Source organism: Bombina bombina, chromosome 1 (genome assembly GCF_027579735.1).
Source record: "Bombina bombina isolate aBomBom1 chromosome 1, aBomBom1.pri, whole genome shotgun sequence".
NCBI lineage: Eukaryota > Metazoa > Chordata > Amphibia > Anura > Bombinatoridae > Bombina > Bombina bombina.
Window position 1 is genome coordinate 491,719,726 of NC_069499.1, and position 17,551 is coordinate 491,737,276.

The 17,551-nt window shown below is 37.6% G+C and overlaps 1 protein-coding gene across 1 annotated transcript in view; it reads right to left on the reverse strand.

The window, feature by feature from the left end:
• Positions 1 to 17,551, reverse strand: part of ANKRD44 (ankyrin repeat domain 44) — a 601,641-nt gene that overhangs the window by 38,730 nt on the left and 545,360 nt on the right. The window contains exons 25-28 of the mRNA XM_053712853.1: positions 13,967 to 14,050; positions 11,268 to 11,413; positions 8,755 to 8,837; positions 1,371 to 1,453 (exon numbers count right to left, since the gene is read on the reverse strand). Of these exons, the coding sequence (XP_053568828.1) occupies positions 1,371 to 1,453; positions 8,755 to 8,837; positions 11,268 to 11,413; positions 13,967 to 14,050 (396 nt within the window). The remainder of the gene's footprint in view (positions 1 to 1,370; positions 1,454 to 8,754; positions 8,838 to 11,267; positions 11,414 to 13,966; positions 14,051 to 17,551) is intronic.

Sequence of the window (17,551 nt, forward strand, 5' to 3'; positions counted from 1 at the left end):
CTCTATGCAGATTCATCTGCCCGCTGTCCCCTGATCTGAAGTTTACCTCACTCCTCAGATGGCCGAGAACAGCAATATGATCTTAACTACTCCGGCTAAAATCATAGCAAAACTCTGGTAGATTCTTCTTCAAACTCTGCCAGAGAGGTAATAACACACTCCGGTGCTATTTTAAAATAACAAACTTTTGATTGAAGATATAAAACTAAGTATAATCACCATAGTCCTCTCACACATCCTATCTAGTCGTTGGGTGCAAGAGAATGACTGGGAGTGACGTAGGGGGGAGGAGCTATATGCAGCTCTGCTGGGTGAATCCTCTTGCACTTCCTGTTGGGGAGGAGTAATATCCCAGAAGTAATGATGACCCGTGGACTGATCACACTTAACAGAAGAAAGTAGAGATTTGAACAGACTGTTGAAGCCCTTTTATAGAGATGCTATCACAATCTTGAAATCTTTTAGCAGAGTCTGTGGCAACCTAGCATGGCTCCTGCCAAGAAGTATCCCCCTTGTTAATTTTGGTTTTATATTACTTGTCTGAAATATTTATACAAAACAAATTATTTAAGTTTTGAGGATATGTGATGTTATTGCACTGGAACGTGGGGGAAAAAAGTTGAAAGATCCATACTTTAATCACACTATTGCTAATTAGTACTTTGCTGTATATTCTAAGAATTATTTAGTTCAGAAATAAACAGCACATAAAGGAGCCGATTTATCCCTTAAAGGGACACTGAACCCAAATTTTTTCTTTTGTGATTCAGAGCATGCCATTTTAAGCAACTTTCTAATTTACTCCTATTATCAAATTTTCTTCATTCTATTTGCATCATTATTTGAAAAGCAAGAATGTAAGTTTAGATGCCTGCCCCAAGTTCTGTCAATTGTTCTGAACCAAAAATAGCTTAGATGCCTTCTTTTTCAAATAAAGATATCAAGAGAATGAAGAAAAATTGATAATAGGAGTAAATTAGAAAGTTGCTTAAAACCGCTGCTCCTTAACTTGTATGCTGCTTCTGAGGCGGCGGACAGCAATCAACCCGAATCTGCAAGTGGCGGCATTGCACAAGCAGTTCACCAGAACTTCTTGTGCAATGTTAAATGCCGACAGCGTTAGCTGTCAGCATTCAGCTATGTTGGGCGGACATGATCTGCTGTGCTGATCATGTTCGTCCGACTCTTGGTAAATTGGCCCCAAGTTATGTTTCAATGCTCATTAAAAAGGTACAGTATGAAAATAGTTCCATATTAAAGTCACAATGAGCTGAGATGGTGGAGTCTGGTTTCCTCAGTCACTATATTTACTAGCTATACCACAAAGATAAGATAGTATATCGGATAAGGAAGAGGTTAGTATTACTTACGTTTGTAATGCTTTATTCGGTGCATTAATAAGGCTTTTATCCTCTATATTGTCCAGTATTAACAAGGCACAATTTGTATGACCCTGTGAGAGAACATACAAATATTGATTAATTCTGACTAAAAATAAGTCATGAATCATGTTTTAGCTTACACCATAGGTTAAATAAGTTTACAACTTACATTCCAAACATATTCACTGGATGACACAGATGAAATTACTATACAATTTCTACATTATAGTCATTTAAATACCGTTGCTATTGTTCCACTGAAATGACTATATCACACATCCACATTTATAATCTGTAAATTGTTACCATGGAAGATTAAAGCAATATCCATTTAGGAGCGATTCTTGAATTGATTTTATTGTGTCTATTAAGATACTGATCTGATAGATTAAGCTAAGGTTAATATTGTTAATAGCAAATATATTCTGTGATGTTGTCCAATTCCAGTCTTTCAGAACAGCTCTTGTTTAAAGGGTTGTCAGAGGAACTTTGCACAGCTGAAAACCCATTACATACTTTGCACTGGTGAGAACCCTTAGTGGTATTCCAATGCATCAGAAAACACTTTTTGCGCAGGTTTTTATATGATTTCTAGATCTTGTTTCAGAAATCATTCAAACACCTTGAACACAAAATGCTTGAAACCACTAGAGAGAGCCAGCAGCTAAGTAGCAGGAAAGAGAAGATTGTGCTTTACAGGAGTTCATGCAATTTACAGAGAGAGTGAAGGTGCAAGATGCTGTCCAGATTCTGCAGCTCTATATGCATAGGTGCAATACACAAATGGTAACATGCATAAGAGGCAATAACAGACCACGTGAATGGCTAGATTTAAAGCAGTGTTTCTCAAGTACCGTTAAACGGCCAGAGCACAGGTGAAATAATCAGCTGAGTGACTGCAGTTTAGTAACCATGGTTACTGATCAGCTTATTATTTCACCTTTGCTCTAGAAAACAGAATTTATGCTTACCTGATAAATTACTTTCTCCAACGGTGTGTCCGGTCCACGGCGTCATCCTTACTTGTGGGATATTCTCTTCCCCAACAGGAAATGGCAAAGAGTCCCAGCAAAGCTGGTCACATGATCCCTCCTAGGATCCGCCCACCCCAGTCATTCGACCGACGGACAGGAGGAAATATATATAGGAGAAACCATATGATACCGTGGTGACTGTAGTTAGAGAAAATAATTAATCAGACCTGATTAAAAAACCAGGGCGGGCCGTGGACCGGACACACCGTTGGAGAAAGTAATTTATCAGGTAAGCATAAATTCTGTTTTCTCCAACATTGGTGTGTCCGGTCCACGGCGTCATCCTTACTTGTGGGAACCAATACCAAAGCTTTAGGACACGGATGAAGGGAGGGAGCAAATCAGGTCACCTAAACGGAAGGCACCACAGCTTGCAAAACCTTTCTCCCAAAAATAGCCTCCGAAGAAGCAAAAGTATCAAATTTGTAAAATTTGGCAAAAGTGTGCAGTGAAGACCAAGTCGCTGCCTTACATATCTGGTCAACAGAAGCCTCGTTCTTGAAGGCCCATGTGGAAGCCACAGCCCTAGTGGAGTGAGCTGTGATTCTTTCAGGAGGCTGCCGTCCGGCAGTCTCATAAGCCAAACGGATAATGCTTTTAAGCCAAAAGGAAAGAGAGGTAGAAGTCGCTTTTTGACCTCTCCTTTTACCAGAATAAACAACAAACAAGGAAGATGTTTGTCTGAAATCTTTAGTAGCCTCTAAATAGAACTTTAGAGCACGGACAACGTCCAAATTGTGTAACAAACGTTCCTTCTTTGAAACTGGATTCGGACACAAAGAAGGTACAACTATCTCCTGGTTAATATTTTTGTTAGAAACAACTTTAGGAAGAAAACCAGGCTTAGTACGCAAAACCACCTTATCTGCATGGAACACCAGATAAGGAGGAGAACACTGCAGAGCAGATAACTCTGAAACTCTTCTAGCAGAAGAAATTGCAACCAAAAACAAAACTTTCCAAGATAGTAACTTAATATCTACGGAATGTAAGGGTTCAAACGGAACCCCTTAAAGAGCTGAAAGAACTAGATTTAGACTCCAGGGAGGAGTCAAAGGTCTGTAAACAGGCTTGATCCTAACCAGAGCCTGAACAAATGCTTGAACATCTGGCACAGCTGCCAGTCTTTTGTGTAGCAAGACAGATAAAACAGAGATCTGTCCCTTTAGAGAACTTGCAGATAAACCTTTCTCCAAACCTTCTTGAAGAAAGGAGAGAATCTTAGGAATTTTTATCTTATTCCATGGGAATCCTTTGGATTCACACCAACAGATATATTTTTTCCATATTTTATGGTAAATTTTTCTAGTTACAGGTTTTCTGGCCTGAACCAGCGTATCTATCACCGAATCTGAAAACCCACGCTTTGATAGAATCAAGCGTTCAATCTCCAAGCCGTCAGTTGGAGGGAGACCAGATTTGGGTGTTCGAATGGACCTTGAACAAGAAGGTCCTGTCTCAAAGGTAGCTTCCATGGTGGAGCCGATGACATATTCACCAGGTCTGCATACCAAGTCCTGCGTGGCCACGCAGGAGCTATCAAGATCACCGAGGCCCTCTCCTGATTGATCCTGGCTACCAGCCTGGGAATGAGAGGAAACGGTGGGAATACGTAAGCTAGGTTGAAAGTCCAAGGTGCTACTAGTGCATCTACTAGAGTCGCCTTGGGATCCCTGGATCTGGACCCGTAGCAAAGAACCTTGAAGTTCTGACGAGACGCCATCAGATCCATGTCTGGAATGCCCCATAATTGAGTTATTTGGGCAAAGATTTCCGGATGGAGTTCCCACTCCCCCGGATGAAATGTCTGACGACTCAGAAAATCCGCTTCCCAATTTTCCACTCCTGGGATGTGGATCGCAGACAAGTGGCAGGAGTGATCCTCCGCCCATTGAATTATTTTGGTCACTTCTTTCATCGCCAGGGAACTCTTTGTTCCCCCTTGATGATTGATATAAGCAACAGTCGTCATGTTGTCTGATTGGAACCTTATGAATTTGGCCTTTGCTAGTTGAGGCCAAGCTCTGAGAGCATTGAATATCGCTCTCAGTTCCAGAATGTTTATCGGGAGAAGAGACTCTTCCCGAGACCATAGACCCTGAGCTTTCAGGGATTCCCAGACCGCACCCCAGCCCACTAGACTGGCGTCGGTCGTGACAACGACCCACTCTGGCCTGCGGAAGCTCATTCCCTGGGACAGATGGTCCAGGGTCAGCCACCAACGGAGTGAATCTCTGGTCTTTTGATCTACTGGAATCATTGGAGACAAGTCTGTATAATCCCTATTCCACTGTTTGAACATGCACAGTTGTAATGGTCTTAGATGAATTCGTGCAAAAGGAACTATGTCCATTGTTGCAACCATCAATCCTATTACTTCCATGCACTGCGCTATGGAAGGACGAGGAACAGAATGAAGTACTTGACAAGAGCTTAGAAGTTTTGATTTTCTGACCTCTGTCAGAAAAATCCTCATTTCTAAGGAATCTATTATTGTTCCCAAGAAGGGAACTCTTGTTGACGGGGACAGAGAACTCTTTTCTTTGTTCACCTTCCAACCGTGAGATGTGAGAAAGGCTAGAACAATGTCCGTATGAGCCTTTGCCTTTGACAGGGACGACGCTTGTATTAGAATGTCGTCCAAGTAAGGTACTACTGCAATGCCCCTTGGTCTTAGAACCGCTAGAAGGGACCCTAGCACCTTTGTGAAAATCCTTGGAGCAGTGGCTAATCCGAATGGAAGAGCCACAAACTGGTAATGTTTGTCCAGAAAAGCGAACCTTAGGAACTGATGATGTTCCTTGTGGATAGGGATATGTAGGTACGCATCCTTTAGATCCACGGTAGTCATAAATTGACCTTCCTGGATGGTGGGTAGAATCGTTCAAATAGTTTCCATTTTGAACGATGGTACCCTGAGAAATTTGTTTAGGATCTTCAAATCCAGAATTGGTCTGAACGTTCCCTCTTTTTTGGGAACTACGAACAGATTGGAATAAAATCCCATTCCTTGTTCCTTTATTGGAACTGGGTGTATCACTCCCATCTTTAACAGGTCTTCTACACAATGTAAGAATGCCTGTCTCTTTATTTGGTTTGAGGATAAGTGAGACTTGTGGAACCTTCCCCTTGGGGGTAGTTCCTTGAATTCCAGGAGATAACCTTGAGAAACTATTTCTAGCGCCCAAGGATCCTGAACATCTCTTGCCCAAGCCTGAGCAAAGAGAGAGAGTCTGCCCCCCACCAGATCCGGTCCCGGATCGGGGGCTACTCCTTCATGCTGTTTTGTTAGCAGTGGCAGGCTTCTTGGCCTGCTTACCCTTGTTCCAGCCTTGCATTGGTTTCCAGGCTGGTTTGGGTTGTGAGGCATTACCCTCTTGCTTAGAGGATGCAGAATTAGAGGCTGGTCCATTTCTGCGAAAGGGACGAAAATTAGGCTTATTTTTAGCCTTAAAAGACCTATCCTGTAGAAGGGCGTGGCCCTTTCCCCCAGTGATGTCTGAAATAATCTCTTTCAAATCAGGTCCAAATAAAGTTTTACCTTTGAAAGGAATGTTAAGCAATTTTGTCTTGGATGACACATCCGCTGACCAAGACTTTAGCCAAAGCGCTCTGCGCGCCACGATAGCAAACCCTGAATTTTTCGCCACTAATTTTGCTAATTGCAAAGCGGCATCTAAAATAAAAGAGTTAGCCAATTTAAGTGCGTGAACTCTGTCCATAACCTCCTCATATGGAGTTTCTCTACTGAGCGACTTTTCTAGTTCCTCGAACCAGAACCACGCTGCCGTAGTGACAGGAACAATGCATGAAATTGGTTGTAGAAGGTAGCCTTGCTGTACAAAAATCTTTTTAAGCAAACCCTCCAATTTTTTATCCATAGGATCTTTGAAAGCACAACTATCTTCGATAGGAATAGTAGTGCGTTTGTTTAGAGTAGAAACTGCCCCCTCGACCTTGGGGACTGTCTGCCATAAGTCCTTTCTGGGGTCGACCATAGGAAATAATTTCTTAAATATAGGGGGAGGAACAAAAGGTATGCCGGGCTTTTCCCACTCTTTATTTACTATGTCCGCCACCCGCTTGGGTATAGGAAAAGCGTCGGGGGGCACCGGAACCTCTAGGAACCTGTCCATCTTGCATAATTTCTCTGGAATGACCAAATTGTCACAATCATCGAGAGTAGATAATACCTCCTTAAGCAGTGCGCGGAGATGTTCTAATTTAAATTTAAATGTCACAACATCAGGTTCAGCTTGATGAGAAATTTTTCCTGAATCTGAAATTTCTCCCTCAGACAAAACCTCCCTCATGGCCCCTTCAGATTGGTGTGAGGGTATGACAGAACAATTATCATCAGCGTCCTCTTGCTCTTCAGTGTTTAAAACAGAGCAATCGCGCTTTCTCTGATAAGTAGGCATTTTGAATAAAAGATTTGCTATGGAGTTATCCATTACAGCCGTTAATTGTTGCATGGTAATAAGTATTGGCGCACTAGATGTACTAGGGGCCTCCTGCATGGGCAAAACTGGTGTAGACACAGTAGGAGATGATGTAGTATCATGTTTACTCCCCTCATTTGAGGAATCATCTTGGGCAATATCATTATTTGTGGCAGTACTGTCCTTACTTTGTTTGGACGCTATGGCACAATTATCACATAAATTTAAATGGGGAGACACATTGGCTTTTATACATATAGAACATAGCTTATCTGAAGGTACAGACATGTTAAACAGGCTTAAACTTGTCAACAAAGCACAAAAAACGTTTTAAAATAAAACCGTTACTGTCACTTTAAATTTCAAACAGAAAACACTTTATTACTGAATATGTGAAAAAGTATGAAGGAATTGTTCAAAAATTACCAAGTTTTCACCACAGTGTCTTAAAGCCTTAAAAGTATTGCACACCAAATTTCAGAGCTTTAACCCTTAAAATAACGGAACCGGAGCCGTTTTTCAATTTAACCCCTATACAGTCCCAGATACAGTCTTTGCTAAGACCCAACCAAGCCCTGAGGGGAATACGATACCAAATGACGCCTTCTAAAAGCTTTTTCAGAGATTTTTAGATCCTCACACATGCATCTGCATGCCCTGCTCTCAAAAAACAACTGCGCATTAGTGGCGCGAAAATGAGGCTCAGTCTATGACTAGAAAGGCCCCCTGACTGAAAAATGTGTCCAATACAGTGCCTGCCGTTTTATAAACGTTCCCCAAGATTATAAATGTCAATTGTTAGCCTAAATTTGAATAATATGCACAAATAAAGCAATCGATTTAGCCCATAAAAATGTCTACCAGTTTTTTAGCCCATAATAAGCCCTTTATTCTGTTTGTTTTTGACTAAGAAAATGGCTTACCGGTCCCCATGAGGGGAAATGACAGCCTTCCAGCATTACACAGTCTTGTTAGAAATATGGCTAGTCATACCTTAAGCAGAAAAAGTCTGCTAACTGTTTCCCCCAACTGAAGTTACTTCATCTCAACAGTCCTATGTGGAAACAGCAATCGATTTTAGTTACTGTCTGCTAAAATCATCTTCCTCTTACAAACAGAAATCTTCATCCTTTTCTGTTTCAGAGTAAATAGTACATACCAGCACTATTTTAAAATAACAAACACTTGATAGAAGAATAAAAACTACATTTAAACACCAAAAAACTCTTAACCATCTCCGTGGAGATGTTGCCTGTGCAACGGCAAAGAGAATGACTGGGGTGGGCGGAGCCTAGGAGGGATCATGTGACCAGCTTTGCTGGGACTCTTTGCCATTTCCTGTTGGGGAAGAGAATATCCCACAAGTAAGGATGACGCCGTGGACCGGACACACCAATGTTGGAGAAACACTGATTTACAAGACAGCAGAACTCATGAGCTTACATACATGGTATTCAGTATTACAGTATTAGGATGGAGGTATTCATTGTACAGAAGAAATGAGCTCATGTATCTCTATATAGTATGCCTGAAATGTAAGTACTAAAGCATGCAGTACACATGAGTGGAACAGAGAGGGATAATAGAGGCTCAGATTTAGTATTTATAATACATCTAGTTGTAGAAGAAAAGAAAGAGAAACAGAACTCCAAGGAAAACCCATTAGAGAAATAGGGGTGAGATAGAAGGATCTTCTGTTGAATAGTTGTACTTTCTGCCTGTCTCCGAGTGGTTTATTAATCACTTAGTTGTGCAGAATCCTTTCATATGCTTCATGATCTGTCACAGTGAATGTGAGGGAAAATTGGTACATGTTTGTCAACCAAATGATTACTATTTAAAAACATATTATTATAATCAGTCAGCTTTATCCTCAAAATGAAGTAGCGTACTTACTGCAATACAAGCTAAGTGCAATGATGTGTTTAAACAATTATCCGCCATAGTCAAATCCACCTTGGATCCCTTAAGCAAAATGTCTGAAACACATATAACAACAAATTGAAATTTTAGTCTGAAAAACATCCAATGGTTATGCTATACATGCACACACAGTTGAAACTACCATTGGTGTAGAAGGTGCAGTGGCACCAGGGCCAAGTACGGGGGGGGGGGGGGGGGCATAGCAGCCAGTCGATACATAGGTGTATGCTTATGTGGTCATTATCTGTGTATAGATTCTCATCATCATTATACTGCACAGCATATTAATTAGTGTATAGATACTTAATGCATTATTTAGTGCAGTGAGTTCACTATTAGTGTATTATATATATTCTGTCATTATACACAACAGCATACTCATAAGAGTCTACATACACATCATATTTATACAGAGCAGTGTACTCATCAGGCTATAGTGTATAGAAACGCATATAATTATACAGAACAGTGTGCTCACTGCCAGTGTATAATTATAATTAATTAGTATAATTATGAAGTCCACCATGCTATGTGTATATATATATATATATATATATATATATATATATATATACATACATACATACACACATACTCAAAATCATTATACAGAAGCATATTATTACGATTGCTTATTACTGAGCATCTCCCGGGGGGTAGGGGCAAAACATTGATACACACACTTGCATACACTCTAGAACAGAGGTTTTCAATCCAGTCCTAACAGGCCAGATTTTCAGGATTACCTTGGGTGAAATCAGGTAAATATGCCTCTTATGGAGGCCTGAGAACTGGAGTTGAAAAATCCTGCTCCAGAAGAATGTTAAATCCATATACAGTGGCACCCTCTTAATTAAATACTTATTAATGACTGTTCCTTATTAGAAGAAATTAGTTTGTTTCTCTAATAAAATGTCATATTGGTGCAGTCCTTACATGTGATACACAAAATAGCTATTGTTAGATGTGATAGATTGCACTGTGTTTTTCTTATTTTCTTTCAGTGCATTTCAGTATATAAAAGTTGCTTGGGTTGTTTTTTACATTTTTATAAATATGTGTTGTAAAACAAAACACACAATAAATACCGAACTTGGTCATTTATACACAATTTTGCTAAAAATAACTAAATTGATGTTTTTGAAAGCAATACATACAGAACTATTTAAAGCAACAAAGGTGAGGGAAATTTTCAATGGGTCAATGCATCAGAATTTAAGGGGTTTATTTAATATTAATATCTCTTATCAGTTATAACCCTTAAATTCCAGAGCGTGGGACAGTAGTATACAAAGGAAATGTATAAAAGTGTGCAAAGAAGTTTGCAACGCAGAGAGAAAAGACTGCCTGCCTCTGAAATAGTTAATTACAAAAAGCCCATTCAATTGTATGTGGTCAGACAAACAGAAGGATCAGTAAAGAGATACATATTAACACAGGCATACACACTTATACAAAATAACTTTATTGGAGAAAAAATATGAGTCCGACTGGACTAGTACTCACGCGCACACACACACACTGTTTAAAACTAGCTTTAACTCAGGTGAATAATTGTGTATACAGAATGCACATAATTGATCATTTTTATATTTGCCACCATTCAAAATATATGTTATATATCCCTTTAATAAGGTATTAACTGATGGTAGAAATGAGCTTTATACTTCAGACAGTTGCGTGATAATTTTATCTTATTTGGGTTTTTGCCTGAAGCACAAAAAAAAACAACAGTAATTTCGAGCAAAAAATGAGAGATACAAAGTAATTGTACCGATATCGATCCGTACACAGACAGATCTCATAAGCATAAATATAACTCAATTTTGACTCAATAATTGTTGCAATATGTGTTGGGTTTTAAATTAAAATGTTGCCACACTTATATATGTACAAAGAACTTTTGAAGGGAACTCACATCTATAAAGATGTTTGCTAGTTGTGGTTGTAATATAGAGTAATAAGTAAACAAATTCTATAGCAATGTCTGTCAGAAATAACAATGGGTTAAATTCCCATTTGGTACACCCCTGCACCTGTATCAGGTAACTGTTGTTTTTTTTTTTCTTCAGGCAAAAACCCAAATAAGATAAAATTATCACGCAACTGTCTGAAGTATAAAGCTCATTGCTACCATCAGTTAATACCTTATTAAAGGGATATATAACATATATTTTGAATGGTGGCAAATATAAAAATGATCAATTATGTGCATTCTGTATACACAATTATTCACCTGAGTTAAAGCTAGTTTTAAACAGTGTGTGAGTGCGCGTGAGTACTAGTCCAGTCGGACTCATATTTTTTCTCCAATAAAGTTATTTTGTATAAGTGTGTATGCCTGTGTTAATATGTATCTCTTTACTGATCCTTCTGTTTGTCTGACCACATACAATTGAACATACAGAACTATATCATAAACTTGCATAATAATTAATAAGTATAATTTTTTTTATGAATAATGAATAAAAAACTAGCATACAAACCAGCACACTCTAAATGTCCCCTTTCAACAGCAGTCATAAATGGTGTTTTCCCTGAGTTGTCCGCAGCATTTACATTTGCATTATAGCTTAATAGTAGCTGTAAGCAGTCAGTGTGGTTATTGTAGGCTGCAGCATGAAGTGGCACTCTTAGAGAAAACAGAGATGAATAAAAATGTAAGTTTCCTTTAAATCACTTTTGAAATGAAAATACATCAACTGAGAAAAGTTATGAATTTGAATCCTAGTAAGTATGGTGATATTTTATCTACTGAATGCACCTCTTTGCTTCTGTCATCCTATTTGCTCTAGCAGCCACTCTGAAATAAGCAGCGAAGTGCAAGGGCCCCAAATTGGTATCTGCAGTTTAGTAAATAAAGCTCTTCGTCTCACAGGACCACAGGACTGGTGTAAAACTGATGTAACCATGTTTCCTAAAAAGGCGCTTCTAATATATTTCCACAAAATAAAGAACAAGCTTATTTAAAGAGATACTGAACACATTTTTTTTTCTTTTATAATTTAGATAGAGCATGCAATTTTAAGCAACTTTCTAATTTACTCCTATTATCAACTTTTCTTTGTTCTCTTGGTATCTTTATTTCAAAAAAGCAGGAATGTAAGCATAGGAGCCGGACCATTTTTAGTTTAGCAACCTGGATAGCGCTTGCTACATTTAGCCACCAATCAGCATGCGCTACCCAGGTGTTAAACCAAAGCTGGGGCAACTCATAAGCTTACATTCCTGCTTTTTAAAATAAAGATAACAAGAGAATGAAGAAAAAATTGATAATGGGAGTAAATTAGAAAGTTGCTTAAAATTGCATGCTCTATCTGAATCATGAAATAAAAAAAAATGTGGGTTTAGTATCCCTTTTAATTCCTCCCCTCCTGGTCCTTATCATGTGATCTTAGAATGAGGTAGAGTGCGAGGGGATTCAATAGTGTAATATAAAAAGTACCACACACGTCACATAAATTGTTACCCAGTATGGCATTACATTAATCTACACACACCAGAATAATCTATTGTAACACCAGTAGCTGATAGTTTATGTGATGTACTTGATCATTTTTATATTGCACGATTGGCCCTACAATTAAATATATAGAGAGTAAGCTATAGTCATTAGTGGTGGGGAAGCTACTATATGGAATTATAAGGCATATATTCAGAAGCGTATTAATGTAAACATGATCATGAGTGACAATCAACATGGTTTTATAAGAAATAGATATATACAATATAATTGAATTAGTTTCTATGATGAAGTAAGTAGGAACATAGATATAAGTTAATGTAATATATTTGGATTTTGCAAAGGTATTTGATACAGTTCCATATGGCTGAGTACTGTACAAAATTAAAGGGGCAGTCTACTCCAAATGTTTTATTGTTTATAAAGATAGATACTACCCATTCCCCAGCTTTGCACAACCAACATTCATATATAAATATACTTTATAACCTTTAAACCTCTAAAGTTTTTAAGCCCCTGCAGACCACCTTTATCTCAGGGCATTTCTATGGCTTTTCAAATCAAGACACAGATAACATTGTGCTCACTCCCGTGGAGTTTATTATGAGTAAGCACTAATTACGGTAACTAAAATGCAAGTCTATAAATAGCACTGAGATAATGGGGCAGTCTGCAGAAGCTTAGATTCAAGGTAATCACAGAAGTAAAAAGTGTATTAATATAACAGTGTTGGTTGTGCAAAACTGGGGAATGGGTAATAAAGGGATTATCTATCTTTTTAAACAATAAAAACTTTGGAGCAGACTTATAATATTAGCACTTGGAAAAAATATCTGATTGAAAAACAGAACACTTTCTGGATCACACTCTAATTGGAAAATAAATAAATAAATGCAGTCCTCAAAGGATCACAGTTTAAAAGTGAGATTTTATAATTAAACAAAAGGATCTGGTTTATTAACATGGGAACTGATCATGCACAAGTACTTTAACGACAGAAAATTACATGCAAACTGACAATAAATGCCACAATAAAAAAGGCATGCATGAGTTTTCAACAATTATAATTTATAGAATTTAAAAAAAATAGCCAACCACAAGCTTTCTGGATGGTTAATTATTTGTGTTTAGTGTGGCTACAAAATCTAAAAGGGTTAGTGTGGTAATTTGAAAACCAGATGAAAACCCAATGGAAGGGCATTCTGATGGATTGGAATCTCACGTTTATGCTAATGTTGCATCTAAAAATGTTAGTGAATACTTAAAAGATATAAATGTCTTATATGGATAAATATATTTCTGTTTCTTATATAGATAAATATATACATATACATAAATATATACAAGGTAAAGATACCTAACCATGATATTGTTCTATAGAAACATAAACATATTTACAAAGAAAATGTGATATCATACTGGCAAAAGAAAGGAAAGATTTACTTGACAAACTACAACATCATATCACTACATCTTTATGCTCTGATCTTAAAGCACCTATATAAAGATGTATTATAATATACTTGTAGGATAAATAAACACTGTAGGATAAACGTTCAAATTTATATAAACTCTGGGAATGCGAGTACTTCTATAACTCTTAATATATTAATAGGATATTTTTTTTAAATAGTTATTGCAACTAAAATATCACACTGTATAATACATAATTTTAGCCATGTTTTAGTGTTTAGTAAACATTTCTCTGTATAAACTACTTACCTTCCTCTGCTATCTTTGCAATTAACAATACTTGCATCTATTGATCCAATAAGTAATGATGCACAATTTTCATGGTTATTTATTCTAAAATAAAACACATGCACATGTCAAAAACCTGCATTTAAATAAAAAAATGCATATTTGTGCACACACTTCTCAAGACTTTATGCTACAATGTGATCAGCAGTTATTAAAACATAAGTATTTAAAAAAATAAAACAAAGGCATATAATTTATAGATGTAGCAGTATTGAATGCAGTGAGACAATAATTATTGCAAAAAAAGCAATCAATTTAGCCAAAATTTAAAATGAACGATTAATTGCAAAGGATTCTACGTCAAACCCTAAAAGGTTTTTTATGTTGAAAACTTTTATTGAGAAGCATTTTTCATTCAATAACATTGGTAAGAATGAACAAAAGGTCAAGTCATATATTTCTATTCTCCTTCACATTTGTATCTAGAAAATAAAGAACAGTCCTCGCCCAGATAAGATCAAAACTATAGTTTTGATAGGATTTGTCGAACAGTGCCAAAAGTCTCTACAAAGTCTTTGAATCTTGCAGATTTGCTCGCCCCTGCCCTGTGGTGTCAAGGCAAATATGGCACCATCTAATCAAATTTTTGAAGGAGAACATCATAGATACAAACATAGATGACGAATACATTATGAATTGACAACATATCAAGGAACCAAAAAAGAAAGAACTGGGAGAAAACCAAAATAACATGTCGAAAAAAATGGAAACAAAAATAACTTAAGTAAATAACAATACTGAGTCAGTTGATATCATCACAATTGTGTCATTTTGAAGATATATAACTGAAAAATATAAGTACATTAAAATGTGTGAACGTCGCATGCCACATGAGAGATTAATGGACAAAATTAAGGGACTGAGAATATCTGAAAATGTTAGCCCACTGGATAAAAGACAGGGAGCAACGAGTAGTAGTAAACGTATCATACTCAGATTGGACAAAGGTAATCAGTGGAGTCCCGCAGCAATTAGTACTTTGCCCTGTTCTTTTTACAATTTTTAGTGATTTGGAGCAAGGATTAATAGCAACATCTTTATTTTTGCAGATGATACAAGTGTATGGTCGGTGCAGAAAGAAATTGCTTTACAAGGGGATCTACAAAAATGTAATACTGGAAAATGCAAGGTTCTACATTTTGGAAGTAAAAATAAGCATGCAACCTATTATTTAAATAGGACTAGACTTAGCAAAACAAAAGAGGAAAGGGATTTGGGAGTCGGAATAAATAACAAGCTAAAGATGGGTGCACAATGCAGGGCAGTGGCTTCTAAGGCTAATAAGATACTAGCATGTCATTAAAGAGGCATTAATGCAAGGGAGGAAAGCATAATTCTGTCACTATATAAATCCTTGGGAAAACCTCACCTTGAGTATAAGTGAAGTTCTGGGGACCAATCTCAAAAAATACATTGCAGACTTATAAAAAATTCAGAGAAGGGCCACAAAACTAATAAGGGAAATGGAGAATTTAAAGGGACAGTCTAGGCCAAAATAAACTTTCATGATTCAGATGGAGCATGTAATTTTAAACAATTTTCCAATTTACTTTTATCACCAATTTTGCTTTGTTCTCTTGGTATTCTTAGTTGAAAGCTTAACCTAGGAGGTTCATATGCTAATTTCTTAGACCTTGAAGCCCACCTCTTTTCAGATTGCATTTCAACAGTTTTTCACCACTAGAGGGTGTTAGTTCACGTATTTCATATAGATAACACTGTGCTCGTGCACGTGACGTTATCTGGGAGCAGGCACTGATTGGCTAGACTGCAAGTCTGTCAAAAGAAATAAAAAAGGGGCAGTTTGCAGAGGCTTAGATACAAGATAATCACAGAGGTTAAAAGTATATTATTATAACTGTGTTGGTTATGCAAAACTGGGGAATGGGTAATAAAGGGATTATCTATCTTTTAAAACAATAAAAACTCTGGTGTAGACTGTCCCTTTCAGCTATGAGGAGAGTTTAGCCAAACTGGGTCTGTTTTCTCTAGAAATAAGGTACTTGAGAGGTGACATGATTACTTAACATAAATATATCCAAGGTCCATATACAGAGATGGCAGAAGCTCTGTTTATTCGAAGAAAATTGTTTGTGACAAGAGGTCAAAATTTAAGGCTGGAGTAAAGGAGATTTTATCTCCAGCAACGTAAACATTTTTTCACTGTAAGAGCAATCAAATTGTGGAACTCATTACCTAAGGAGGTAGTAAATGCCAATACCTTAGATACATTTAAATTGGTTAGATACATTTCTGGCTAGAAACAGAATTCAGAGATATGATTAATTGTGTAAATGGGTCACCGTTGTTAATGGGATTAATTTAAGCTCAACCGGAGCTTTTATTGTAAGTATATTAAGATTTGTATAGGTTAAATTATATTTAAGTCTGTTCGGGTTTACCATTACTTAATGAATACAAATACATTTTCCCCATTATTCCTGTTTCCTTTGGGGTCATTACTATTCATTACTGTTACATATATATATATATATATATATATATATATATATATAAAAAAAAATATATATAGATATACACACACACCGGCCACTTTATTAGTTACACCTGTTCAATTGCTTGGTAACACAAATTGCTAACCAGTCAATTACATGGCAGCAACTTAATGCATTTAGGCATCTAGACGGGGTGAAAACGACTTGTTGAAGTTCAAACCGAGCATCAGAATGGGGAAGAAAGGGGATTTAAGTGAACGTGGCATGGTGGTTGTTGGTTCCAGACGGGCTGGTGTGAGTATTTCAAAAACTGCTGATCTACTGGGATTTTCACGCACAACCATCTCTAGGGTTTACAGAGAATGGTCTGAAAAAGAAAAAATATCCAGTAAGTGGCAGTTGTGTGGCAGAAAATGCCTTGTTGATGTCAGAGGAGAATGGGCAGACTGGTTCGAGATGATAGAAAGGCAACAGTAACTCACATATCCACTCGTTACAACCAAGTTATGCAGAATACCATCTCTGAACGCACAACACGTCGAACCTAGAAGCAGATGGGCTACAGCAGCAGAAGACCACACCAGGTGCCACTCCTTTCAGCTAAGAACAGGAAACTGAGGCTGCAATTCGCTCAGGGTTACCAAAATTGGACAATAGAAGATTTGAAAAACTTTGCCTGGTCTGATGAGTCTCGATTTCAGCTGCGACATTCAGATGGTAGGGTCAGAATTTGGTGTAAACAACATGAAAGCATGGATCCATCCTGCCTTGTATCAACAGTTCAGTCTGGTGGTGGTGGTGTAATGGTGTGGGGGATATTTTCTAGGCACACTTTGGGCCCCTTAGTACCAATTGAGAATAGTTTAAATGCCACGGCCTACCTGAGTATTGTTGCTGACCATGTCCATCCCTTTATCCCTTTTTCATCTCAAACTGGTTTCTTGAACATGACAATGAGTTTACTGTACTCCAATGGCCTCCACAGTCACCAGATCTCAATCCAATAGAACACCTTTGAGATGTGGTGGAACGGTAAATTTGCATCATGGATGTGCAGCCAACAAATCTGAAGCAACTGCGTGACGTTATC